At 57.5% G+C, this 26058-nt stretch overlaps 10 protein-coding genes and 1 non-coding gene across 11 annotated transcripts; 6 read left to right on the top strand and 5 right to left on the bottom strand.

The window, feature by feature from the left end:
* Positions 1-367: 367 nt before the first annotated feature.
* On the bottom strand, positions 368-2914 carry SPBR_04690 (uncharacterized protein; the record flags this gene model as incomplete). Its single annotated transcript, XM_040762967.1, has 2 exons — positions 368-1754; positions 1827-2914. The coding sequence occupies 2 exons, from the start codon at positions 2912-2914 to the stop codon at positions 368-370; spliced, it is 2475 nt and encodes an 824-aa protein (XP_040615253.1).
* An 843-nt stretch (positions 2915-3757) lies between these two features.
* Positions 3758-5815, top strand: SPBR_04776 (U3 small nucleolar RNA-associated protein 18; the record flags this gene model as incomplete). Its single annotated transcript, XM_040763053.1, has 1 exon — positions 3758-5815. The coding sequence occupies one exon, from the start codon at positions 3758-3760 to the stop codon at positions 5813-5815; it is 2058 nt and encodes a 685-aa protein (XP_040615252.1).
* Positions 5816-6000: 185 nt separating this feature from the next.
* SPBR_08955 (uncharacterized protein) lies at positions 6001-6385 on the bottom strand (the record flags this gene model as incomplete). The annotated part of the gene is made up of 2 exons (XM_040767081.1): positions 6001-6186; positions 6242-6385. 2 exons carry the CDS (start codon positions 6383-6385, stop codon positions 6001-6003), a joined length of 330 nt encoding a protein of 109 aa, XP_040615251.1.
* Positions 6386-6867: 482 nt separating this feature from the next.
* SPBR_09555 lies at positions 6868-6960 on the top strand. Its single transcript has one exon. It is a non-coding gene; the product is annotated as a tRNA-Phe (tRNA).
* A 441-nt stretch (positions 6961-7401) lies between these two features.
* On the bottom strand, positions 7402-10005 carry SPBR_04682 (uncharacterized protein; the record flags this gene model as incomplete). The annotated part of the gene is made up of 1 exon (XM_040762959.1): positions 7402-10005. One exon carries the CDS (start codon positions 10003-10005, stop codon positions 7402-7404), a length of 2604 nt encoding a protein of 867 aa, XP_040615250.1.
* Positions 10006-15238: 5233 nt separating this feature from the next.
* SPBR_05006 (uncharacterized protein) lies at positions 15239-16594 on the top strand (the record flags this gene model as incomplete). Its single annotated transcript, XM_040763283.1, has 1 exon — positions 15239-16594. The coding sequence occupies one exon, from the start codon at positions 15239-15241 to the stop codon at positions 16592-16594; it is 1356 nt and encodes a 451-aa protein (XP_040615249.1).
* A 410-nt stretch (positions 16595-17004) lies between these two features.
* On the bottom strand, positions 17005-18180 carry SPBR_05075 (uncharacterized protein; the record flags this gene model as incomplete). The annotated part of the gene is made up of 1 exon (XM_040763352.1): positions 17005-18180. One exon carries the CDS (start codon positions 18178-18180, stop codon positions 17005-17007), a length of 1176 nt encoding a protein of 391 aa, XP_040615248.1.
* A 624-nt stretch (positions 18181-18804) lies between these two features.
* Positions 18805-19368, bottom strand: SPBR_05353 (DRAP deaminase; the record flags this gene model as incomplete). Its single annotated transcript, XM_040763630.1, has 1 exon — positions 18805-19368. One exon carries the CDS (start codon positions 19366-19368, stop codon positions 18805-18807), a length of 564 nt encoding a protein of 187 aa, XP_040615247.1.
* A 324-nt stretch (positions 19369-19692) lies between these two features.
* SPBR_05148 (uncharacterized protein) lies at positions 19693-20721 on the top strand (the record flags this gene model as incomplete). Its single annotated transcript, XM_040763425.1, has 1 exon — positions 19693-20721. One exon carries the CDS (start codon positions 19693-19695, stop codon positions 20719-20721), a length of 1029 nt encoding a protein of 342 aa, XP_040615246.1.
* Positions 20722-21105: 384 nt separating this feature from the next.
* SPBR_05240 (uncharacterized protein) lies at positions 21106-21952 on the top strand (the record flags this gene model as incomplete). Its single annotated transcript, XM_040763517.1, has 2 exons — positions 21106-21334; positions 21369-21952. The coding sequence occupies 2 exons, from the start codon at positions 21106-21108 to the stop codon at positions 21950-21952; spliced, it is 813 nt and encodes a 270-aa protein (XP_040615245.1).
* Positions 21953-22396: 444 nt separating this feature from the next.
* On the top strand, positions 22397-24691 carry SPBR_04729 (endo-1,3-beta-glucanase Engl1; the record flags this gene model as incomplete). The annotated part of the gene is made up of 1 exon (XM_040763006.1): positions 22397-24691. One exon carries the CDS (start codon positions 22397-22399, stop codon positions 24689-24691), a length of 2295 nt encoding a protein of 764 aa, XP_040615244.1.
* Positions 24692-26058: the final 1367 nt, after the last annotated feature.

Raw genomic sequence — 26058 nt, 5'->3', positions numbered from 1 at the left:
TTCCCCGGAAATGAATACATTCGTACCCAGCTTTATTTTTACGTCTTTTTTATTCTTCTTCTTTTGTTCTCGAACAGTGGATGATACGCGTTGTGACGCCAACTGAAGCAGGTCTTGTTTCATGTTTTTGGAGGAAGCAAAGAGGAGACTCCAGGCAGCCAAGGACCACCTTGAATGAGCCAGGCCGTCTCGTCCCTAGTATGGTACTATTACATCGTAGTCTGATTAACACGACATACATAATCTTGGACATCGTCTTGGAAAGTCGTGTGTCGTATTTCGTATATGGTTGACAAAGATCGCTGTGCTATTATGCTGTGCTATAAAATGAAATGTGACACTATTTGCATATATGATGCGTGCTCCCCTACACCGCCGTCTTGGCCGCTGCCGTCAACGAGCCGGCCAGCGAACCAAGTCCGCCACCCACGCTCTGGCGGCTCCGCAGCGTCAGCACCGCCGCCTGTTGGGCCACATCCACCAGCTGCTCGGCGCGCCCGCCCTGCGCAAGACCGGCCACCAGGGCACCCAGGAACGTGTCGCCGACGCCGTTGACAGAGACCACGTCGTGGACGGGGACGTCCTCCACGGCCGGGAACAGACGCATGTAGATGCCACCGACGGCCGGCTCGGTGTCGTTGTGGTCTTGGCCCGGCACGAAGGGAGGCGCGCGCACCAGCAGGTACGGCTCGGCGGCGCGGTCGTGCAGCAGCGGGTCGTCGCGGTGCAGAAGCTTGGCAAACAAGACACCGCGGCTGCCGAGCTTGGTGAGGAGCGTCGGGATGTAGGGCAGCAGCTGGACCGCCTGCTGGGGCACGCCTTCGTCGGTGAGGGCAAACGACGTCAGGCGGACAAACCGCTCGCGGGCACCGGCACCCAGGCCCAAGGCATCAATCACGCGGAACCAGTGCGGGTCGTCAAGGACGAAGCCATGGCGCTGGGCGGCGGCGTGCATGGCGGCCAGTTCGTACTGGTTGGGGGTCGCCAGGTCGACAAGGGGGCGGGGGAACACGCGGCTGGCACGATCGTTCGACTTGTCGGCGTCCGTCACCTCAAACAAGCGGCTCGACTTGGCCACCGACACCGGCTCAAAGGCCACCTGCACGCCGCCCTGCTGCCGCGCCGCCCGGATCCAGCCGTGCAGACCAGACGCGCTCCAGTTGGCATCTGCTACTAGCCAGCTGGGCTGCGCGGCGGCGACGGCCGACGTCCAGTAGGTGGAAAAGTTGTGCTGCTCGTTGGAAAAGATGGCCATGTCGGCCATGGCCACCATCAGATTCTTGTCAGCACCGTTGATCGCGACGTAGTGTGCCGTGCGCGCGGCGCTGTACGTGGCCACATCGAGCTGTCGGACGCCGTCCGTGTCGAGGCCGTTGGCCGCCATGGCTGCAAGCACAGTGGCGCCGGCAATGTCCTCGCCGACGAGACTGCAAAGCCGCACACGCACGCCCTGGGGGCTTCCAATGGCATGTGCAGCCAGCGCCACGTTGTGGCCGACGCCGCCGACCGTGGGTACAATGGATGCCGGGTTCGATGTGTGCAGCCGTGGAGCCGGGTCGGATTTCTCGCCGCCAAGGCCGTCGCCAACGTAATCACAGCTGAGGTCGAGCGCCACAGAACCGGCAACAAGCACGTCGACGCGGCCCGATGGAGTGGTCTCTGGAGCAGGGCTTTGTGTCTGGGCTGCCCTTGGTGAACTCGTGACTGGATAGGATGTGTAGGACAGACTATCGTAGATGTGTGAGCTAGGTACACTGAAGACGACCATAAAAGAAAGAAAACAAAGAAAATAGAAACGCCAAACATCACGACGACGGAACGCTCACCTGTCCTCGCCGCCCGCCACCAGCGCACTCAGGTGCACTGCCACCTTGGCCGCCCGCGCTACATTGGCCTGCACCAGCGCCACGTTCGCGCTCACCGTGCGCTGGTCCGTCAGCTCGCGGATCCGCCGCAGCACAAACGGCGTGTTGCGGTTGCCCGTGTACCCGCCCGCGGCCGCCTCGTTGACCACGCGGTCGATGACGGCCTCCATCTCGAGGCGCGGCACCTCGCTGACGTGCGGGATCGCATTGGCAAACAGCAGGCCCGTCTCGACGCCGAGCTGTTCCTGTGCCCACACAATGGCCGCGGCCTCGGCCTCGTCGCCGACCACGGACGGGCTGGGGATGCCGCTCTCGCGCGCCCAGAACGCAGGGAACGCCACCTCTTTGGCGGGGCGGCCGTCGTCAAACGTGCCCACGTACACGCCCTGCGTCTCCAGGTACTCGAGCGTCGCGGCAATGTCCAGAAACCCCTTGCAGCCGCTGCTGACCACGGCCACGCGCGTGCGGCCCAGCTCGCTGAGGTCGGCCGAGATGTCCATGTGGTCGTGCCAGCCGCGGTGCACACCGCCGAGGCCGCCCGTGCCAAACACCCGGATGCCCGCGAGCCGCGCCAGCACCATCGTGCCTGAAATCGTCGTGCCGCCGTGCCGTCCGCGCTGGTGGCCCCGTGCCGACATGACCGCCAGGTCCCGTCGTGACACCTTTTGTGCGCCTTCCTCCACCATCCGGTTGATCTCGTCCGGCGACAGTCCCACGCGCGGCACGCCGTCCAGGACACCAACCACGGCCGGCACGCCGCCGTTCTCACGCACAATCGCCTCGAGCCGCAGGTCCATGCCGAGCGCGCCGTGTGTGTAGATGGTCGACTCGAGCGCGACGACGGGCTGGTTCGTCGCGAGCGCGGCCTCGACCTCCTCTGAGACGCGCAGGATGCCTCGTAAGGGCGACGTTGCCGCTGCGGCCGACGACACAAACCGCGGCCGGCTCACATGGCGTGACGCTGTCGATGCTGCCCACGATGCCAGCTGTGTTGGCGGTGTCCGGTGGCACCGTAAACAGCTGCTGGTCTGCCTCCACACGGCCGCCATGGTGATAACCGGCTCTAGCAGATGTAGACGTGATGTGAAAGAGAGTATGTCTGTCCACGTTGTGTGATTTAAAACCCTGGCGAGTCGTCGTGAAATTGTGCTCGTCGTGTGAGTTGTCTTATCAAGTGTTGAAGTGGTACGAGGTGCAAGTGGCCTACGAGGTAAGAAGACGTAGATCGGAAGACAGGGGTTTGGGGCGGGGCAGTAGCGGCCTGGAATGCTGTGGAGTGCTGATAGCGCTCACTGTAGTTCACCACGACGGCCGTGTCCGACGAGGAAGGAGCAAGCGAAGCACGAAGCACAGACATCTCACCGTCGCTTGGAAAGAGCGCCTGTCGTAGTTTCCCCGAGACAACTTTCGTATAGAATGCAATTTTATCATGGAAGGAAAGAACAAGAACAACACCATCGCTCCTGCCATGCCTGGTCTGTCAAAGTGGGCCGGCCAACTCTCAGTTCCATTCAATCCCTTCAGAAACAAGCCTTCCTCTTAACACAAAATTATACAAAATTTCGTGTGGCTGATTTGACACTTTCTGACAGAAGTGCCAGTCAATATGTCTGTGCTAGATCAGTTTGCTCGTTGTATTTGTTCTTGCCTCGGTGTTAGTATTGTGTAGTAACTAAGTGACCTGCTGCGGGGCCCGCCGATCTCTTTCATTGGCAGGCGCGAACGTCTTATCGATAAGCGATTATCTTTTTTTTTTTTTAATCAACCAATTTCTGCCCTCCAAAAAGTCTCGAGCATCACTCGTCTCCCATGCACAAGACACATTGAATCTGAACCACGACTCCTCCCTCCCTCAACCACCACCTCTTCTCCTCACACATACACACACCGTCATGGCGCCACGATCAAAAGCCGAGCGCCAGGTGGCGGCAACTGTTACCAATGACGCCGAAATGTCCGATGCAGGGAGCTCCGACTGGGAGATTGACAACAACAACAACGACAAAGGCGGCAAACGGCGAGCCGCTCTCGTGCTGGACAAAGACGCGGAGGAAGAAGACCTGGAGCGGCTGGTGCTGGGCGACCGGGCAGGCTTCCGTGCCCAGCTGTTTGGCGGTAGTGGCGACATTGTCGGTGACGCCGGCCGGTCGCTGGACGAGCTGGCTCTGGCTGTGATGGACGATCGCGGCGAAGACCGCGAAGACAACCCGTTTGAAGATGCCGAGGACGCACACATGTTTTTGTACGACGAGTCGATGCAGCCACACACATCGTTTGCCTCGACCACGACGAAGCAAATCAAGGCCTCCGGCACCGAAAACGGCCCCGATCCGAATGCGCCGGCATGGGAGGACAGCGACGACGAGCGGCTGGTGGTGTCGTTGGCCGGGCGGACGCAGCTGCGCAAGCTACGGCGGACAGAGGGCGAGGACATGGTGAACGGCACGGTGTACGCGGCGCGGCTGCGGCAGCAGTACTTGCGGCTGAACCCGCAGCCGGGATGGGCGGTCGAGGCAGACAATGCCCGGCTGGAGCGGCTGCAGCTGCGGAGTGGCGGCAAGAAGAAGGAGAAAAGGGAGAAGAAGGAAAAGAAGAGCAAGAAGAAAGCGCGTAGACGGTCATCTGCGGCTGCTGCTGCTGGCGACAATGATCTGTCCGACGAGGTGCGGAATAGCGACTCCGACTCAAACCTGGATGCCGCCTCCGACACGTCTTCGGATTCTGACTCGTCCGACGACGAGGCCAGCTATGAGCTGCTTGGGTCGGCCCTGCCCCTCGACGCCCTGCTGCGCAGCACCAGTGCCATGGCCAGCGCCAGCCAGATGCTCTTTGCCAAGGGCGGCAAGGGTGGCGTCGACCGTGCCCGCCGGCTGCGGCCCGAGGTCATAGACATCCAGAAGACACGCGACATCCCGACACCGCACGCCGGCCCTGTCGGTTCCCTCAGCTTCCATCCCGCCTACAACGTCTTGCTGTCGTCCAGCACCTCCTGCATGCTGCATCTGCACCAGATCGCGCCCGGCGCCCACCCGACGCCCAACCCCCTGCTGACGTCGGTGCGCGTGCGCCGCACACCCGTGCGCCGCTCCGACTTTTTGCTTGACCCGTCGTCCGCGTCGACCGACGCCCACCAGATTGTGTTTGCCGGCCGCCGTCGCTTCTTCCACACCTGGGACCTGGCCACCGGCAAAGTCCAAACGATCCACCGCGTCCAGGGCCACGCGCTCGAGCACCGCAGCATGGAGCGCTTCCGTTTGAGTCCCGCCGGCACGCACATGGCGCTGGTCGCGACCGACCGCAAGCGTGGCGGCATTGTCAACGTGCTGGACGTGCAGACGATGCAGTGGGTGGCACAAGCGCGGCACGAGAGCGTGGGCGGCGTGGCGGACCTGCAGTGGTGGCGCGACGGCAGCGGCATGACGATTCTGGGCCGCGACGGGAGCGTGGGCGAGTGGAGCCTGGAGGCGCGGCGGTTTGTGGGCGTCTGGCGCGACGACGGCTCGACGGGCGGCACGGTGCTGGCCCTGGGCGGCGGACAGGTGGCCGGCCAGACCGGTGGTCCTGCGATGCTGGGCGGCGACCGGTGGGTGGCCATTGGCAGCAAGACGGGCATTACCAACCTGTACGACCGTGCGCAGCTGGTCGAGACGAACGGCGCGGCCACCACCGTCGTGGCCACTCCCACGCCGCTGCGTGTCCTGGAGCAGCTCGTGACGCCCATTACGAGCATCTCGTTCACGCCCGACGGCCAGCTGATGGCGTTTGCCAGCAAGCACAAGCAAGACGCGCTGCGGCTGGTGCACCTGCCGAGCGCCACGGTGTACCGCAACTGGCCCACGAGCAAGACGCCGCTTGGCCGCATCACGGCCGTGGCCTTTAGCCGGGACAACGATTTCTTGGCTGTGGGCAACGATGCTGGCAAAACACGTCTTTGGGAGATTCGGGCTTGACCGGTGAAAAGTGAGGAAGGAAGACGAGGGACAAAAGGACGGCGTAAGGGCATTTGGATCATGGTTTCGTTCACTTTGTCATATTCCGTCCCTTGCGGGCTTTTGTTGCATATCTAGACATCTATCATACAAGCATATGCTTTGTCGTTACTGCATTAGGTCTCCGAGGTACAGCCCCGGCCTTGTTAATCGATTGTGGCCATCAACGCTGCCAATGGGCTTCCAGACACAATTCTGCTCCGCGCGAAGTACCGACCGGTTGTCTCCGTGTAGTATGCGAGGGCGCGGCGGTTTCGGTGTCGAGGAACCGTTTTATCGGCCGCGGCGGCCTGCAAAAAGTCGCGTATGTTCACCCAGACGCCGCGAAGGGCCTGTTGTAAGTCAGCGGGAAGCTGATTTGTCGGGACAAAGAGGAGGAAACATTACCTTCTTGCACTGCGTCTTGCTGGAAAAGTGCCCATCAATGCCCAGAACAGACAAGAGTCTCTGCCAATGTCCAAGTTCGTCCTCGTTGTAGTATTCTTCCCAAAGCTTGGACGCAATACCCTTGTTCTTGTTTTTCTTTGCCATTATGGTGGAAGCATACGTGATTCTGAGTTCTTCCGATATCGACTTGTAAAGATGCGTATGATTGGTATATCGTTGATTTGCTCAGGCAGCGAGATGATGATAAATGTTCATCCAAAGACAGGAACACGGAAGAAACAGAGAGCAGAAAATTATCAATTCAAGGACAGTGAATACCAAAACCCTACAGGGAAGCCAAGGCTTTGTTTACTCGCTTTTCGTTTGCCATGGTGCACGCTGGCTTTCGCCATATTTCGTTACCATTTTGTTCTTTGTCTCAAATATGACCGCCACGTTACTCGTCAACTCGACAAATTATAACAGTTAGTAATTCAATACGTACGACCAGCAATCGTAATTCTGTCGACGCAGACATCACCCAGATACACAGTTGCCAGCTTAGACGAAAACGTTGGAATGCGCACAAAACGGCTCCCGACTCTTGTAGATAATGAATGCAAAAATGTCGTCATCAAAAGGAAACAGGGGCAATGGCTCAGTTGGGAGAGCGTCAGACTGAAGTAATACTCCATTCAAAGCTTATCTGAAGGTCCTCGGTTCGATCCCGAGTTGCCCCAATTTTTTGGACTTTCAAGCTAATTGCTATCGACTTCGAGACAGTATACAAACCCGTCGTGTTTGTTATATATCTTAGTTCCGTTTCGGTGATATTTTTTTTTCCATTTGTTCTTTTGTAATTATAAATTCCTATTGTAGTACATGCTTCTTAAAATAAAAACGAAATCCGTTCTCTTTACCTTTCCCAGTTACGCTTGTCTACCCAGCCTCCTAAAGCAAATCAATTCATTATTCAAAGCAAAGCGTCCAAATGCTTAAATAATAACCATAAAAAATACATTACATAAACTCATATCGTAAAACATTAAGGTGATAAATCTTAGAGACGTCGTATGTCAAAGTAGGGGAAAAGCATACAAGGGTAGTGGTAAAGACAAAAAAGAAACGGAGGGAAGTATAGAAAGTGCTGTCAAAGCAGTTGCTAAATGAAGAACGAGACTCTAAGTGCCAGCCGCAGCGGAGGCGTAGTCGCTGTCACTCGTGTTGTTGAGTTCGTCATTGTCGTCTTCCTCATAGTCTTCTCCCGTCTTCTCGTCGCTCGTCAGCGAGTCGTGAATGCGGTACAAAGCCTTGATCCACAGGCTGAACATGGCCTCCAACTCGTTAGTGCTGGTCTCACCACCACTGGTCGCACCCCGCTTGCTGTCCTTGTTGTCTTTGCTGACTTTGGCCGTTTTCTGGGCTTCGGCGCGAAGCTGGTCGCGCAGTCGCTCGTACGCTTCGATCATGACAAGGATCTGCAGGGCAGAGCTGGTACTGTCGACAGGCATCGGTGTCAGGGCAAGGGGCGAATAGGGCGAGGTCACGGTTGAGGACTGGAGGCCGATGACATCTTGGCTATTGTTCTGCTGAAGATGGCGACGAGTGGCAGCGCGCTGCGACGCGGATGTGGCCGCAGCTGGTGACGACCGGCGCATGACAGCTGACGACAGTTCACGAGTGAGCAGGTCGACGCAAAGCTGCAGACCAAGGTTGTCGGTGCGGTCGGGTTGCGTCGGAGGTGTCGGCGTCTTCTTTTTGTTGTAGATGTTGCTGTTGCTGATGTTGTCGCTGCAGACATATTTGGCGTTGCTAACGTTGTCGTTGTGCATGTGATTAAGCCCCGTCATACGGCTGCGTGTGCGAAGGGGAGGTAGGGGCTGCGGTGGTGTCGGGGAGTTGATGGCGGCGCGTGACGGCAACTCTTGGAAGTTGGCTGTCGGTATCAGCGCGGAGCTGTCACGGGCCTCGGCCTTGTAAGTGCTCGTGATAGCCGGAGGCGCCAGCATGAACTTTCGCTGAGTGCCCATGGAGGCGGTATGCATTGGAATGTTGCGGCCAACGCTACTTCGGAAATTGCTAGTGCTGTTGCGGTTATTGCTGTTGCGATTATGATTGCGTCGGCCACCAGAGACTGGCCGCTGCATGGCGTCGACGTTGAGCTCTGACTTGTCATCTGCCGTGGACTGGGAGTTGCGTGATGCCAGCAGCGCACGGTATTCCTCGGCAATACACTCGATGCTCGACTTGGACTGCAGCAGGCTAAGCTCGACCTGCCGCGTAACGTCTTCAGTGGCGATGGCTGTGGCCACGCCGGTAGCTTCATCAGCGCATGCACCGCTCTCCAGCTGGCCAACGGCATAGACGGGTGTTTTGATCTTGCGGCGCTGCTTGGAACCGGGAACAGACGACTCATCGGCCGACGAGATCAAAGAGGGCGAGTCGGGTGTGGACTTTGAGCCCCGGCTACTGCTACCGGACAAGTACGACAGCTCGGGCACAGCACGTCGACTGTCGCTGCCGCTGCCACTGTCACTGCACTCGTGATCAAAGTCAAACTTGCTGCGGTTCCGTCTATGGCCAAGGGGATACGGGGCCGAGCTGCTCACAGAGTCGCTGGGAGACGATAGGGCACAGGATGAAGCGGAACCGTTGCCGGAGGTGGGAAGGTTGCTGTGGGTTTGGTCGAAAGAAGTGGCGGCAGTGACGGCGAGAGAGGCAGAGGACTGGTCGAATCCGACTGAGGTGGGCGACAACATGGACGCCGACGAGGAGTCTGACATGGCTGAAGAAGGGATCGGGGATCGGGGAGAAGTGCGGTTTGTCTTTCTCGGAATGGCAATGGGCGCTGGTACGGCCGAATGCATCGACTTGCGAGATGTGTATGGTGGCCGGTTGGCAGTCGCAGAGGAAATCCGCCACGCATCGGACTCCTTGGATGAAATAATATTTTGCGGCTGGGATTTGCTGTAAGGGCGGTGGAACATAGGATATGACCGTGCCGTCGGCTTCTCTGCGGTTCCGTCCCGTTGGGCGGCCAAGGCCGGAGGCAACATTGATATGTGCTTGGTGCGTGATGCAGACGGCGGTGTGCTCTTAATACGGTTCTGCAGGGCCCGCTCTTGCGCGCTGAGGCGCTCGTGCTCCTCCATCATCTGGATAGCACGAGCATGAACCGCGGCCTGTGCTGCCTTCACCTGCGCTCGGGCAGCGTCTTGGACATCGCCGAGTGCCTGAGACTCGACGGCAGACCCGGACTGAGAGTCAATGGCGGCCGTGGCCACTGTAGGATTTGTGCCTTCACCCCATGTTGCGCTTGGTCTAATAGCAGAGGAAGTGCTGCTGGTAGTGGTGAAAGTAGCGGTGCGAGTGCAGCTTGTGGACCGAGAGGAGCTGGGAACGCGGCTGGTACTGGATGACCTGAAGAAGGATCGTGTCCTGCTCTCGCGACGAGCCTGCTCCTCCTCCTTGGAGGGACGTGGCGCGAGTTTACTGCAGCCATCACGGCTGGAAGGTGGTCGTGAAGCGTTGTATTTTGTGGCAAGAAAATATTCGTCGCCGGGCAGCTTGACAGTCTGGACGCCGCCAACGTCCGGTGCCGGAACCGCTGTGCTAGTTGTGTTTGTGGACGAGGTGCTCATATCCGTGCTGTCAGCCTGCTTTGTGACCTTTTGCAGCTTCCGACGGACCTTCGGGAGGCTGTCAGTCATAGGATCAGTCTTGGGCTCTTCCTTGCTGAAGCCGAAGAAGAGCGAGAAGCTCTTGCGGCGCTCTGCAGTCGCCATTGTGGCTAGACCTGGTAATTTGGACGGTGATATGGTCGGACCACGATTTTTTTTTTATTCCTGGTACAGGACGGGCCTTTCCAAGACAGCAGCCTCTAAGAAACGGCTTTGTGTTTGACTGCAGCCTTGGCTCAGGCCGTGTGTGCCTGCACTGGGGAGAAAAGACAAATGTAGGGCCGTAGGAAATGGGAAATGGAAAGTAAACGAGTGAATAGAAAAAAAGGCGAAAGGTGCAGGGCCTCGGAAGCTCAATAAAAAATAAAGGTTATACGACATCGAGGGCGAGGGTAGGATGTGGGATGAATTATATCGGCCAGGCGGCAATGGGAGAAGTCTGGACCTTTCGTCAGATACGGGCTGCAGGGTGCTGTTGTCTTCCTACTGGGGGCAGGCCCACGGACCAAGTCCTCGAGGTACTATTGTATCGAGATCCGATGCGTGAGAGAGCTGGCCGGCCTAGGCCATGTCCCACCTGGTTCTTTTCTTTGTTGCTTGGCGGCCTTGTGCGTCTTGGTCGATAGCGTAATATTTCCAGGTGACGTTATGGTACTTCTTTTCTTTCTTTCTTTGTAGTGCTTATTGTGATTTATCGGATTTTGGTGTCTTCCTTTCTTCTGCTCCAGCGTCTCCAACATGGCCTCTACCTTCCTTTCCCCTTCGCTTTCAATTCGTCTCTTGTCCGTCGATCAGCTAGGACGTCTCAGGTCGCCGAGCTTCATTCATCCTCTCGTCCGTGTCTTTGGGGGACCATTCCAGCTGGACTTGGTCTCGATGCACGATTACCTCATAGTTGTGAAAGAGACATTGGGAGGAAACGAAGGAGGGAAAGCAACCAAACCACGCTAAGACGCTAAGGTCGCATGAACGAGAAAGTCAAGCACGGTCAAGCGTAGACTGTCTACAAGCCGGGTCCCAGTCAAGCTAGACTCGCCAGGCCTCGTATTCGAAGCAGCCTGCAGGTCGCTTGTAGCCAATCCGCATTGTAAGCTGCCGGGGATCTGTTGACTGCAGGCCTGCAGAGCTGTAAAGTTGCAGCGCTGCAGATGCAGAACGAAAAAAATAGAGGTGGCAAGCAGACTGCATACGAGGTGTGTGGGTTCTGGAAGGTTGGGCTGTTGTGTGGTATTGTGTGGGACGTCGAGTGTGTCTTGCAAGAAAGTGGTGGATGCAAAGGTTGTCTTCAACGTTGTGATGATGGGATGAGAGAATGACAGGGGTTAACAAAGTACGACAAGACTGACGACGCGGAAAGAGCGAACGATGAAATGAAGAGTTCTTCCTGTAAAATCCCGGGCCTTGTGGTATAAAACAGAGGGGAAGGAACGAGGCCACAAGGAGAGAAGGCGCAATGGATACAACACGGAATCTATGATACTCAGGAAAAGTCAGGAAGGTGCGAAGCAGGTTCGGTCGCCAAAGACGATGCGGCAATGTTCCGTCCACACAAAAAGGAAGGAACCGCTCAGGAGTCCATGATGCAATTGGAACAAGCAGAGGGTACTTTTGTGTGTGTAAGACGGGGGTGATTTGCTGTTCTGCTGGGGTCCAATTCTTCGTTCGACATACAATGCTCTGGTGGGGTACATGGGTCTGCCACACATTGCACAGCGTCCTGCAAGTACCCATTAAAGCGCAGGATGTGGGGGTATTGTTGCTATGCTCGATTTTGTTTTTGCTTCGATCTTACCGACCCCAAATAATATTCAAATGTGCGAGACAGTGTTGATCGAGTTTGATAACTTCAAGTAGCCCTAGATGTACCGCACTCATGTGACACCAATATCTGGCAGGCGGACGAAATAGAGAAGGAAAAAATACGGGAAGTAACTGAATTGTATCAGTGAGCGACAGGATGAGAAAACAAGAACGAGGGGCAACCAAAAATGGTAAGACTTACCTTCATGCGGAACCCAGGTCATTGGGTATACGAAGTAGAGGGGCAGCTGAACAGTGCACGTCCCAACCCTTTTTCAGTAGTGTATGGTGTCTGTACATTGCTTGCGATTGGAAGAACGTAACACGACACTTCACGATAGTCAAGACAACAAAGGGAGAAACACACGATCAAATACAGAGTGAAGGGATAGAGGCCATAATTTCAGTGGGGAAATGAGACGATAGAGACAAAATAAAAACATGTGCTCTTCTCTGATGACAGAATTCAAGAGGGCGGGCAGCCCAAGAGAACCTGGAGATACAAGAGCAAGATATGGCAGCATGCCAAAGATCTTAGCTGACGAGTACGAACATCTTCGCTCCCGCCGACTATCGACAACGGTCGGTTCTTTGAGCAGTCGTCTGTCTCACGCAAGTCGATGGGCTTTGATACGACTAGGGTAGATCCACCTAGCGGCCAAGCAAGGTCCATAACCGTCATAAAATTGGAGGATTTTGATAGTATGAGGGATGAGCTTCGTAAGACACAGCACCAAAGACGAGGCGTTCAGAAGCACTATAGAACGCCACTCTTCAGTATGTGCTATTCAAACAACATCACACAATGCCCGTATGCCAAAAATATACGAACCCACGCACTCATCTGCATGACGTGTTGCCGAAAACGACGACTAGAGCCGAAGGAGTGGAGCCTTCTTGAGGCCCGTCCCTCAGGGAGTTCCGCGCTCTTCTGGGGACTCGAGTGGCATATTCCCCAGCAATACCCAGCTGTAACAGTACGATGGAGCAGATGGGACACAGACCAACCTCTCCGTCACCAATGATGGCGAGTGACAGCAGGATACAGTTGCTGAAAACGAAGCATGAGAGGGGCAGCGATCCACTTTGAAGCACTAATACGAAGTTTTACTTCCTTTTTCTCGGGTTTTACCCTCCACTACGACGTACTGCAGGTATCCTCACGGCCGAGTCCTTTTCTGTACAATACTGTATTCAACATGTAGGTGGCTGGTAGTTGGTTTATTGTGCGTCTGCTGAATCGAAGATCAGAAAAGAACCGGCCGACTTATGTTGGGCTGATCTGAAGTTCACTAGACTATGATGATCCTGGGTATTGACGGGTGACGGACAATCGGCTCGTTTCCGTGGCGCGCCGTCTCCCGCAACCCGTTTGAGAATACGAGACGAGATATGGAGCTGCCAATGCCTCTCTTTTGCCACCTTCGTGAGTTAACCACATATCTAGAACAACTGACCATGCAGAGCGATGGCCGTTATAGACGTGACCGCTTAAGACCCCCTCGGAGTGCCGTCGAGGTTGCTTCGACTGTCTCATGCTGTCTTGGGTCACGGGATGTTCTGGATGCTTCTTTCGTCGAGAAATTGTTTCCCTGAATTTCCTAACGAGCCTTGTCTCAAATACTCCCGCATCCTTCTCTCGGGAGCACAAAGCCTTATGGCCCACAACCCAAGTCAGGCCAGTTGTTGCGCACTGTCCGACTCTGTGTGACAAGTGAAGCTGATCTTGGGATCGACAGTGCAGTGTAAAGCACCGCACTGCTGGCAATGACGGCTGGCCAGCCAGAGAAGTCCACAATCAATGTGCGCAAAGTACTTGCGCTGGAGAACCAATGACCTTTTTGTTCGTTCTCAGCCCAGCCCTCGTATTATGAACTGTTCCGTGCCCTCTTTTGGTTAAGGGGATGGCCTTCTCCTCGTCCTTATCTTGCTCCATTGCGTTGATATCTTATTCCGTCTTGGATCTGTCTCACTCGCTGCTTGGCGTAGGTCGGACGGCCACCGGTCGAACAGTTATGTCGTGCATGGAATGTCCTGTACACAGCTGCCGTATATGAAGAGGCGGCGTTGTTAAGCTCCGACCTCTGCAAAAGCACTCTACTTTGTCCCCTTGCATGAAGAAAACATGAGAGTGAAAATCGAGACATCCCTTAGACAGAAACATCGCAGAGGTAAGACACCCGTATCACGTAGATGCACTGCATTTCGCTCGGCATGTTACTGTGGTCCCACGTTGCACAAGTACAGCTGCAAGAGTCCGTATTTCCGATTCGAATTGTTGTACCACATGATTCACTGAAATTGACAAAGTTGTCTAAATACTGGTCTGCATCTCGACCGCATCGAACGAACTAGACCGACAGTTTGAGAGATGGTTGCCGCAACAACGTCCCTCTGCAATGTTTCGATGAACAAAGAAACACCACATATGACGATGCGTGCACTCGACGCACAAGACGATGTAAGTAGTGCCAAGGGAAAAAATCTCGAGACACAATATGTAAATATATTTTCAAAAAGAACAAGGAATCTGGGGTAGTAAAGTTGGCACCGCATGTGGCCTGCTTCGAACCATGTCCCGCGCTTCGCATGCAAGCAATATTTACGTTGTCCTACGACTGCAAGTAGATGCTGGCAGCACAATGCCACAAAACACCGAGTAGCTTCCTCCTGCTGTTTCTGCTCAGGAACTTCGCGTTGCTCGCTGCATGTGAAGCCATCGGCGAACAATAGAAAGTGCAGCTCAAGCAGAGCGGCTCATGAAGAGTGGCTCATGCAGAGTAGCTTATGAAGATCCGCTCCAGCCCAGACCGCCAAATCCTAAAATTACACCAGCCGGCTACCAGTAGCCCAAATATTCCGCATCCGATCAAGGAGCGAGCCCGGGGGGAATATTCCCACGAGGACGGCGAGACGTCAAGGATATGGAAATTCTGGGACTGGCCTGGGGAGAAAGTTATAGCGAGCGCACCAAAACGCCCCATAAAAATAGTTTCTCCATCAATCACAGGCCGGTTTTCGGTGAAATTTTGGCCATCGGAGACGTTCCAGGCGCCTTCCCCCGCCAAAGCTTCATAGGCTGGTGCACCGAAGCTGTCGCTGCCCCTCACTAAATTGGCCCAAAGAAGAAGTCGCAGGTGTTAGTCGCGTCGCGCCAGGAAGGTGCGACTCGGGAGAGGGAAAGAAATGCCGGCAAACCGTCAAGAGTCGCCAACGACAAGAAAAAGGAAAGATAGAAGAGAGCATTGAAGACGGGGCTCGACGACGGAGAAAATAATAAAGGTTCTGCGAAGCATCCGGCCATTGTGCGGAGTACATATACTCGGACGCGCAAATTTACGAAGCTGCTGCCAGTCGTTCTGTTGAATCCAGTTTGCTGGCGCCTGTTCAAACTGCCTCACTCCTTCCCTTCTCGACCATTGTCGGCTCCTTCCCATCCATTGGACATCACTTGGCATTCGTCTTTGCCCCACGAACACTCTAAAACCGTCTTCTCACAATAACAACAACAACCCTACAACTCCCTCACATTCTCGCCATGCCTGAGATCACAATCACCGGCTGGTCGACGCGCGATGTGCGCTTTCCCACGTCGCTCGACAAGACGGGCTCCGACGCCATGAACGCCGCCGGCGACTACTCGTCCGCCTACTGCATCCTCGAGACCGACGACCCGGCCTTCCAGGGCCACGGCATGACGTTCACCATTGGCCGTGGCAACGACATAGTGTGCGCCGCCATCAACCACGTGGCCGACCGTGTCCGCGGGCGCACGCTGTCGTCGCTGGTCGCCGACTGGGGCGCCACCTGGCGCCATCTGGTCAACGACAGCCAGCTGCGCTGGATCGGCCCCGAAAAAGGGGTCATCCACCTGGCGCTGGGCGCCGTGGTCAACGCCATCTGGGACCTGTGGGCCAAGGTGCTGGGCAAGCCGGTGTGGCGCATCGTGGCGGAGATGTCGCCCGCGGAGTTTGTGCGGTGCATTGACTTCCGGTACATTACGGACGCGCTGACGCCGGCCGAGGCGCTGGCGATGCTGCAGGCGGGCGAGGTCGGCAAGGCCGAGCGCATGCGCGACGCTGAGCGGAACCGCGCGGTCCCCGCGTACACGACGTCGGCGGGCTGGCTCGGGTACGGCGAGGACAAGATGGAGGCGCTGCTGCGTGACACGCTGAGCAAGGGGTACAAGCACTTCAAGCTCAAGGTCGGCGGCGACCTGGCGCGCGACCGGCTGCGGCTGTCGATTGCCCGCAAGGTCATCGGCTACGACAAGGGCAACGTGCTCATGGTCGACGCGAACCAGGTGTGGTCGGTGCCCGAGGCCGTCGAGTACATGACGGCGCTCCAGGAGTTCCGGCCGTGGTTCATCGAGGAGCCCACGTCGCCCGACGACGTGCTGGGCCACAAGGCGGTGCGCGACGCCCTCCGCCCCTTTGGCATTGGCGTCGCCACGGGCGAGATGTGCCAGAACCGCGTCGTGTTCAAGCAGCTGCTGGCCGCGGGCGCCATTGACGTGTGCCAGATTGATGCGTGCCGGATGGGCGGCGTCAACGAGGTGTTGGCCGTGCTGCTGATGGCCAAGAAGTTCAACGTGCCGATCGTGCCGCACTCGGGCGGTGTCGGCCTGCCCGAGTACACGCAGCACCTGAGCACCATCGACTACGTCGCTGTGAGCGGCAAGCTGTCGGTGCTCGAGTACGTGGACCACCTGCACGAGCACTTCAAGCACCCTGCGGTGATCAAGGACGGCTACTACACGACGCCCACCGAGCCCGGGTACAGCGTGGAGATGAAGGCAGCCAGCATGGACGCGTACGAGTTCCCCGGCAAGCCAGGTGTGAGCTGGTGGCAGTCGGAGGAGGCGAAGCCGATTCTTGATGGCATCAAGATCTAATATCTGAATTGTCTTTTGATGGGAAAGACGAAACAGTGTGTTCCGGAGAGAAACACACGAGGGGTCAAGCAGCATGGTTTGCTTGTCCGCAGGGCAACGATGGCATCCTGTATAGTACAGTAGGTGTGCCTTTGGAGCAAAACAAAAACGAAACGACTGACGACATGGCATGGAACGGTTTATTTGGGAACATGGGCAACATCTACGGCAAAACTATCCTCATGAAGCGGCATAGAAAGCGGACTGATTTATATTTCGCGTTGATTTACTTTCGATCTCATTTTCTTTCATTTTAATTTTCATTGAAGTTCATTGTATCATACATTCTTACACTACACATAGAGAATACCAAAGTCTTGTCCAATTCTTTACCCCACGCGTTAGCCCTGCGTCGCTACACAGGACGTGGTCTACTCCTCCGCGAGGAACAACAGGGCAATCCCCATGATGGGCTTCGCCAGGCCGTTGGTCGTCTCTAAACCGGGATGGGCTGTAAAGTTGTAGTGCGCCGTGATGGACCACGCGTCACTGCTGCTTGTCGGGCCCACGTCATAGCACTTGTGGATGGCCGAGATGTGTGTCAACGGCACCGGACCCATGCTCATGCCCGGCATCCCCGGCATGTCCGGGCCCGGCACCTGACTAACGTATTCGGGTGTCCCGCCGTAGGTGGCCACACCCTCGCAGACTGTGGCCCCGTTCTTGGCAATGTCGAGCTGCAGAGCGCCGTCGTGCAGGTGGCTCGCAGACACGAGGACACTGTAGTTCTTGGCGGCACCGCCCGTACCTGACTGCGGATGCCACGGCTGGGGCGACGAGTAGGAGAACACGGCGTCGCCCGGCGGCACGGCCACCTCGGAGCCGTTCAGATAGGTCCCGCAGTCGCCGTCAATGTCGAGCCACACAGGGACAGCCGGAGCCCAGCGTTCAGCAGCAGCAGCAGCAGCAGCAGCAGCAGCAGCAGGAGCGTCCGTCTTTGTCATATTCGACGACGAGGGCGCCTGCACATAGTCCCAGGTCGTCGTCACGTAGACGTCCCGCGCTGCGCCAGCTTGCATGCTCATAATTTCGGCGATTAACAACACGGTCTCGTCGGGCGCGACGTAGTAGCCAGCGCGGCGCGTGCCGTTGGACGTCAGGTCGATGTAGCCGCGCTCGTTGCCAGCGCCAAACATGCGCTGGATACTGCCCCCGCCGAGCTTGTCGCAGGTGGTGTCGGAGCGGTTGAGATTGACGAGAACGCCGTGGTGCAGGTAAATGCCCGTGTCAACGTTGGCAATGGCACCGGCGGACCCGTTGGGCCCGTCGCCGTAGCGCACGTCAAAGGAGAAGCCGGTGATGTAGCAGTCGACGCAGGGCATGAGCGCAGGTCTCTGGAAGGTCGCCATGCCGTTGTCGTCGCTGGTGTCGTTGGCGACCATGCCGGGGACAGAAAAGGGTCCGCTGGCGGTACGGGCGCGCTGGATGCCGAGATTTGCGAGCGGTTCGGGGACGGTGAGATGCTGCAATGGCTCTTTGTCCAACGTGCTGGTGAGGCCAGCCGGGCCGGTCGCGGCCAGAGCCGCCAAAATGGCAGAAACGTGCATGCTGAGGGGCGTTGTGAGTGTTTAGGACGGCAATAAAGTGCAAGGGAAGAGAGCGTAGGTCGAATATGACCAGGTTGTCCAGAGATGCGGCGAACAGTCGCCTTTTTAATCCAGCGGCTTGACAGACAAGAAGCGAGTCAGTCCAATATAAAAAACGTAAGACGGAGTCTTTCTGAGAACCCGGTTCCCGCGTCCGGTCACTATTGTTTTGTCCTTCATCTCCAATTGTAGGATGGAGCCATCAAGTTTGACCCTGCCCGGCGCCTCTTTCGGAAAGGCAAAGACCGTGGCACAACACGAACCGGGACAGACTCCCGTGGTTCGCAGCCATGGCCGCCCAAAGCAGGTATACACTGGTCCCAGCACAGCCTCCGTTGAGTACACAACGGGTGACTTTGTGCGAGGATACATGAATGTCTACTTAAAAAGAGTAGACAGTGGGAGAGTATGTGGAAAGCGGGAAAAGGAAACAATTAAATAGAAGCTCTGCACAAGCGGGATAGCCAAGCAGAGGACGAATTAGCCGGATAGTGGCCTGCCAGCCGCTGTGCTTCGATACTATAAGGCCACTCGAGTGCCCGGATGCCCATATTAAGCCGAAGACGAGCCACCAACGTCTTGCTTTTATTTCATCTCCTCGCTTTTTCCCGATTTTGTCTCATGGCCAGCTGTTGCCACGGTGAGAATCTCGTCCTCGAGGCCGGCCACGTGCACGAAACGGATGCCGGCGCCCTCGAGGGTCTGGCGGCCCGTGTTTTTGGAGACAAACGTATCAGGCTCCGTGACACCCGAGTAGACAGTGATCTGACGAGGAGTCGTAGTCTCTGGCGTCGCGGAAGCCAGCCGCAGCACCCTCTGGACACACGGCAGATTGCCGCTCATGCGGAACGAGCAGGGCTCCATTGTTGTATACAGGCCGAGCTGGCGAGGCAGTGCCGCCTCGCTTAGGCGAGGCAAGCCTTCTTCCTCAACGCCATGCTTCTCGGCCAACTTCATCAGGCAGCACTGCTCGGCGTGGGTGTTGCCCGGCAGCTCGAGGGTGTAGCCTTCCGATAGAACGGTGTTGGTGGCCTCGTCGACGAGGACGGCGCCGACGCGAAAGTTGGAGGGCCTTGGGGGCGAGTTGCGGGCCAGGTCGAGGGCCTGTCGCATGTAGGCGAGATCACGGTGATCCAATGAGTCGGACATGGCGGATGAAAACGGCGTCCTCGAGGTAGTTGTCGACTGACGTGAGGTCGAACAGCGTGAAGTTTATCATTCAGTTTCATTCAGTTCACCAGCTATTCATTAGCGGGTCTCCAGCAGCGGGGTAGCTGTGCGAACTGTCGTTAGCGCTCTCGCGCTGTTCTGCCATTTAGCTGTTGACGCGACGCGTTACACCGCTGCAACACGTCACGTCCGCTAAAATCAGGAACAAAGGTCGTGCTTCCCTCTTTTTTCCCACTACAAGAGAAGCACAACGACAAGAAGAACACGTACGACAAATATCTTACTCAACATCGCGACGACACAATGGACTCCGATTCCGACCATGAAGACGACCTCGGCGCCGGCGAGCCGCCCGCCATCGATCCCTATGCTGTCCTTGGGCTCGACCGCGCCGCGGCGCCCACGACCGACCAGGTCAAGTCCGCCTATCGCAAAGCGGCACTCCGATGCCACCCCGACAAGGTCCCTCCCGAACAAAGGGACACGGCCCATACCCAGTTCCAAGAGGTTGCTCTCGCGTACGCCGTCCTGTCGGACCCGGCCCGCCGCAAGCGCTACGACGAGACCGGCTCGACGGCCGAGTCCGTCGTCGACTCGGACGGCTTCAGCTGGTCCGACTTTTACCGTGCCGCGTTTGCCGACGCCGTCAACCCTAGCGCCATCGAGACGTTTGCCGCGAAGTACAAGCACTCGGACGAGGAGCGGGACGACGTGCTGGCGGCGTACACGCGGCACCGCGGCGACATGGACGGCGTGTACGAGTCGGTGATGCTCAGCGACGTGCTGGCCGACGACGCGCGGTTTCGGGCCATCATTGACGAGGCGATTGCGGCGGGCGACGTCAAATCCTTTACCAAGTACGCCAACGAGACGGCGGCCTCGAAGAAGGCACGCAAGGCAGCGGCGTCGCGTGAGAGCCGGGAGGCAGAGGAGTACGCCAAGGAGCTGGGCGTGCACGACAAGCTGTTTGGCAACGGCAAGGGCCGGCGGAGCCACGACGGCGAGGAGGTCGGAGAGAGCACTTCGCCGCGGCCCGCAAAGACCAAGGGCGGAAAGGGGGCCACTGGAGGCAAGGGAAAAGGAGGCAAGAAGAAGGACGACGACCAGGCTGGACTGGCAGCGCTGATTCAGCAGCGTCAACAGGAGCGGTCGGCAACGTTCCTCGACAACCTGGCGGCCAAGTACGGGGTGACCGAGCAGAAGAAAAAGAAAGGCAAGGGCGGCAAAAAGCGGCAGGCCGTGGACGAGGACGACGGGGACGACGAACCGTCGGAGGAGGCCTTCCAGGCCGCCGCAGCTCGGCTCAAGAATGGGAAGAAAACGAAGCGGTAGACGGAGGTTCTACAAAGGACTGCTTTACATGGCATGGCGGCTGCACGGCGTTCTGTGGCGTTAGAAGGCTTCGGCACGTAAGACTAGCGATCTGAGTTACAGCTCTCCATTTACAACTGCATCGAATCAATTGGGTTTCTTTTGAGAGTTTTGTTTACTTTGAAAAGAGTGATTGCGTGCGTGACCTTGTGAACGTGAGTTTTGTGATGCCGTTGTTAGCGCAGTTAGTGGGGTTTCGGCGGGCGGCGAGGCTGCAGGGTGGCTACAACAGGCGCGTTGCCGGCGGCGTAAATCATCCTTGCGTCGAACATAACGGCACGACTGTCGACTTGCGTTGCACAACGTCTTCTGCCTCGACCACATCACTCGTCGCTCCACTATGCCATGACCGAGGCAGCGTCGGCAGACGCGGCCAATGTAGCAGAACGGCCAGAACAAAAGCCGGCAGAGACTGCAGTGGGAGCGACGTCTTCGTCAACCAAGATCTCCTACTACGCGCAGTATTGCTTCCACCTCTCGCCCACACTCAATCAGTGGTGTCCCATGCGCGTGGCCGATGTTGCGAGCCTCGACGAATATGCCGAATTCCACGGCAAGTCAGAATACCTGTCCAGTTTGCCGAACGGCCACCTCTGCTGACCTGCCAGGCCAAGATGTCTACTTCCACATGAACCACCCCATCAAGTGGGTGCGCGTCGCTGGCGTTGTCGTCGCCATGAGCAACAACGACTACCTGACGATCTACACCATTGACGACGGCAGCGGGGCCACCATTGAGTGCGTGTACAAAAAGCAAAGGTGGCCCCCTTCTGCTGCCACGCCTCCTCCCCTGCCCTCTACCATTACCCCCGGCACTGTCGTCAGTATCAAGGGCGCGCTCCAAATGTACCGCGGTGTCCTGCAGGCCCTTATTGTCAAGCTGGCTGTCCTGCGCTCCACCGAGCAGGAGATGCAGTTCTGGGCCAAGGTCCACAGCTTCGCGCAGACAACGCTCTACCGGCCGTGGGTGCTGGATCGGGAGACGGTGCGGGCGTGCCGGAAGGCGGCCAAGGCGGCGCAGCGGGCCAGGGACGAAGAAGAGGTGCGCAAAGAGATGGAGCAGGAGAAGAAGGCGCGCGCAAAGGAGCAGAAGCGGAGGGGTGACGACATGGATGGGGAGACGGAGGACGCGGCCGACAGGGACATGCCGGACAATGAAGGCTCGGACGGTATCCATGCGGGCTCGACGTAGAGGGCTCTTCCTTTCGCGGAAAAGTACTACAGGCTCAGTTCGCGAGTGTGCGTTCGGGCATTGTTCGATATACATATTTCAAGACGCGCCTGGCTTGAGAATCCAGACACAATGTTGGGAGGTTGGACTTGGTAGAAACCCTGTTCTTAACGTTCGCAAGAAATATATCTAAATTCATGACACTTACGACGCCGAAGACTCTGCATGAGAAATGTGGTTGAATCCAGTTGCTTTCTTTCGTTGTCGGACTTGTATCTGCGGCGATAGCACATTCTAGGGCGGTTCTTGGCGACCCCGCCTATCCGCACTATGTGGCACGAGCGCCACCAGCCCGAAATGACATCACTTCATGTTGGACATTGACCTCGCCGTCACATCTCAACAGCTACCAATCAACCACGCAAACTCCCAAAGCATAAAGCATTCTCCCTTGTCTCCTCTATCATGGACCTGTTCCCGCCGGTGCCGGCCGCGTCGTCGGCATCGGGTCTGCCGGCTGCCATCTCGTCCCGCCCGGACCACCCGCTGAAGCCAGTAGGCATCTCCGATGCCGTCCGCCGATCCACGGGCCCTCTGCAGAGCAACAAATTTTATACCAACTTCATGCTGCACAATCAGGACCTTCCCACGTACCTGCTGCCCTACTCCGTGTCCTGGACCAATGGCCGCGGCCCCACGAACTGCTGGGGACTGACTGTGTCGTATGCCACGCCCGACCAGCGCGTCTTCGGCCCGACCACGGGTCCCTGCGGCCACCAGGGCCCGCCCGCCTCGTACTTTTACAGCCCGCCCATACAGCCCAGCTTGGTATTGGATGCGGCCGAGCTGAACCACCAGACAGCGCTGACGCTCGACGACGCGACAGACATGTTTGTGCTCGTGAGTCTACGGCCGGGCGGTCCGGCAGCGCCACCGGCGGTCCAGTTTCCCCTGGTGCAGGGCCAAGGCTTTATAACGGCTCTGTACCACGGCGCTCGGCCCATTCTGCGGACGGGCATGGCCATTCTGTCCGTATGGGACCCGTACAACGGCCAGGGCCGCGACGGCGGGCCTCTCAAGCCGGGGATGCAGCGTTGGGTCCTGAAAATGAACGACGGCTCGACGTGGCTGGTGTATGCGCGGGCGCGGCCGGGGGCGCCACCGCTGGCGTTCCGGCAGACGGCGGATGGTGCGTTGGAGGGCAAGGGCGGATTCTACGGGTCGGTGCACGTGGCACGCGTCCTCCACCCGGAACAAGGCTGGGCAGCCTACGACCAAGCTGCGGGTGTGTTTGCTGTGGGCGTGCATCTGTCGGGCCATACCGAGAATGGCGGTGCCGTTGGCCAGTACAGCTTTGCGTTTCGCAAGGTCGACGTGACGGGCGACGGGGCATTTTTGGCCCACTCGCCGCTGCTCATGTTCGCGCTGCCGCACCACCTGGCGTCCTTTGACGAGCGCACACGAGCCGCCGTCCAGCCGCACATCGCCATGGAGACGCCGGTGAAGGGAACGGCACGGGCGGTGCTGGCAGATGCGTGGACCATGGTCGAGCCCTCTCTCCCGGCGAACATGGGATTTCTGCCGTGGGACGGGCACACTAAACAAGCCGGCCGCAGCACGTTGTCCGACGCAGCGCGCCGTACGATTGCGCAGGTGGCTCGCCAGGAGCTCGGCCAGGACATGGACGCCCAGAGCAACCTCGAGTCGGCCTACTTTGCGGGCAAAGCGCTGGCCAAGTTTGCATTGATTGTGCTGTGCGCCCACAGGCTGCTAGGCGACGAGGTCAAAGATGCAGCCGCCGACGGCTTGGCCCGCCTCAAGGCCGCCTTTGCCCGGTTTGCCGACAACCGCCAGAAGCACCCGCTCGTCTACGAGGCCACGTGGGGCGGCGTCGTGTCCACCGCCGCCTACACGACGGGCGACGCCATGGCCGACTTTGGCAACTCGTACTACAACGACCACCACTTCCACTATGGCTACTTTGTCTTTGCGGGGGCGGTGCTGGCCCATCTCGACCCGTCGTGGCTGCAGAACCGGGCCAACGCCGAGTACGTCGACCTGCTCGTGCGCGACTACGCCAACCCGAGCCGCCAGGACGCGCAGTTCCCCGTCTTCCGCAGCTTCGACTGGTACCACGGCCACAGCTGGGCCAGCGGCGTCTTCCCGTCCATGGACGGCAAGAACCAAGAGTCCAGCTCCGAGGACGCCATGGCCGTGTATGCCATCAAGATGTGGGGCCACGTCAAGGGCGACGCGGCCATGGAGCAGCGCGGCAACCTGATGCTGTCGGTGCTGGCCCGGTCGCTCCAGACATATTACTACTACGCCGCCGCCTCCTCGTCCGAGATGCCTGCCCCCTTCGTCGGCAACCAGGTCGGCGGCATCGTGTTTGAAAACAAAATCGACCACACCACGTTCTTTGGCGGCGACCCAGAGCTCATCCATGGTATCCATATGCTGCCCCTGCTGCCGTGCTCGCCGTTTTGTCGGCCACCCGCCTACGTCCTGCAGGAGTGGAACGACACCTTCTCCAACGGCCGCGCCGACAAGGCCCAGGGTGGCTGGCGCGGCGTCCTGTACGCCAACCTGGGCACGGCTGACCCGCACGCCGCTTTTGACTACTTCAGCAAGCCAGGCTTCGCCGACGACATGCTGGACCAGGGCGCGAGCCGAACGTGGTATCTGTGCTATGCAGCAGGTGAGTACACGTGGACGACGGACCCGTTTTATCCCATTCTTTCGATGTCGTGCGACAGCTAACAGTATCAGTCTTGGCCGGTCGTTGAGTGGGCAGCCATGTATCGACGATGAAGTAGTACAAACATACGAAAGGGGACATCAACACAGAACGGCACAAAATGAAATGGTCAGCATGGCCACTGTTGGAAACTTCGTTGGATGGTGCCGACGATCCGCGCTGTATACAAACCACGCAGGTACGGCCGGGCGGGTGCGGAATGGACGGACGTGTCGAGGTGTCGAGGTGTCGTGTTTCTTTTCTCTCACTGGGATTTAATGTCATAGAATTTTTGTTAAGATTTTTTCAGCTCACTGACCTCTTTCACCAGCCTCTTTTCGTGGTGTACAGAGTACAATGCCCAGACATCTAAACCATGCCCAAACGCGGGCAAATGCAAAGCGTCCACTGCTCGTGCTGATCAGCTACGATAATGTGTCGTTGCGTTCGTCGACAGTTGTACACCTTCTCCCTCTATGTTTATCTTCTTTTGCTTCACAGCCACGCTTGGCAACACGACTCCGCACACGAGTCGCTCTTTCCCATTTTCTGAACTCACCATTGTGATCGTTCTTTCCTCGTGCCCATCAGCGGTTGGCAGGAACCTACCCACCTCTTACGTACATCGTAGCTCTTTCCCAAATTTCTTCCGCACGACGTAATAGCGCGCTTTCCCACTGAGAAGAGCAGGCGCGTTGTCAATCTCTTCGGCACCTTCTGACTGCAACCCCACTCTGCGCTCTGGCGCTCTTGCACTTTTTGACGTTTGGGTGTCGTTGGGACTAAAGCTTGGCAGATCCGCTTGCATAGGCTGCCTCTTTTTCGCCCCGTTATTTCCCTGTTTGAGCGTGTTTCCGCATGCTCGCACCTTCCAAGCTAGTGCTCCCTTGGAGCTTGGCTCTTTGTGCTACCTTTCTGCTTTCTACCCCCAAGCTTCGCAGCTTTGCAAGCTTCCTCCCCCCCTCTTTCAACTTCCCACATTCTCTTTTCTCGATGCTACCAGAGCAATAACACAGCACCAAACAACAACAATTAAATCTTACGTCTGCAGCACCAGACCCGTCCGGCCTGTCTCGGCAAAAGCTTCTTTTCCATTTGGTCACCGTCCGTCCTGCCTGTCGTCCGAATTTATCACTCAATTGGGTCCACACGCTCGTACGAACGTGAGATACCACGACAACCATATCAAACTGTCGACAGTTCCGTTGTTTTGATTACTCTTGAGCTTCCACGACTGTCTCCATTCGGCTCTATGCAGCTCTGTTGAGGTCCATCTCTCGCAGGTCGTCAATCAATATTGCATTGGGCCTCGTTTAAACAAACCCCACGTCCCACAACATACGCCTCACGACTCGCATCTGCATCTCGTGCATCCGGGCACAACACACCA

This window comes from Sporothrix brasiliensis (assembly GCF_000820605.1).
Source record: "Sporothrix brasiliensis 5110 chromosome Unknown Cont21, whole genome shotgun sequence".
NCBI classification, from domain to species: domain Eukaryota; kingdom Fungi; phylum Ascomycota; class Sordariomycetes; order Ophiostomatales; family Ophiostomataceae; genus Sporothrix; species Sporothrix brasiliensis.
The sequence above is the reverse complement of the archived record's forward strand: the minus strand, read 5'-3'. Positions and strand labels throughout refer to the sequence as shown.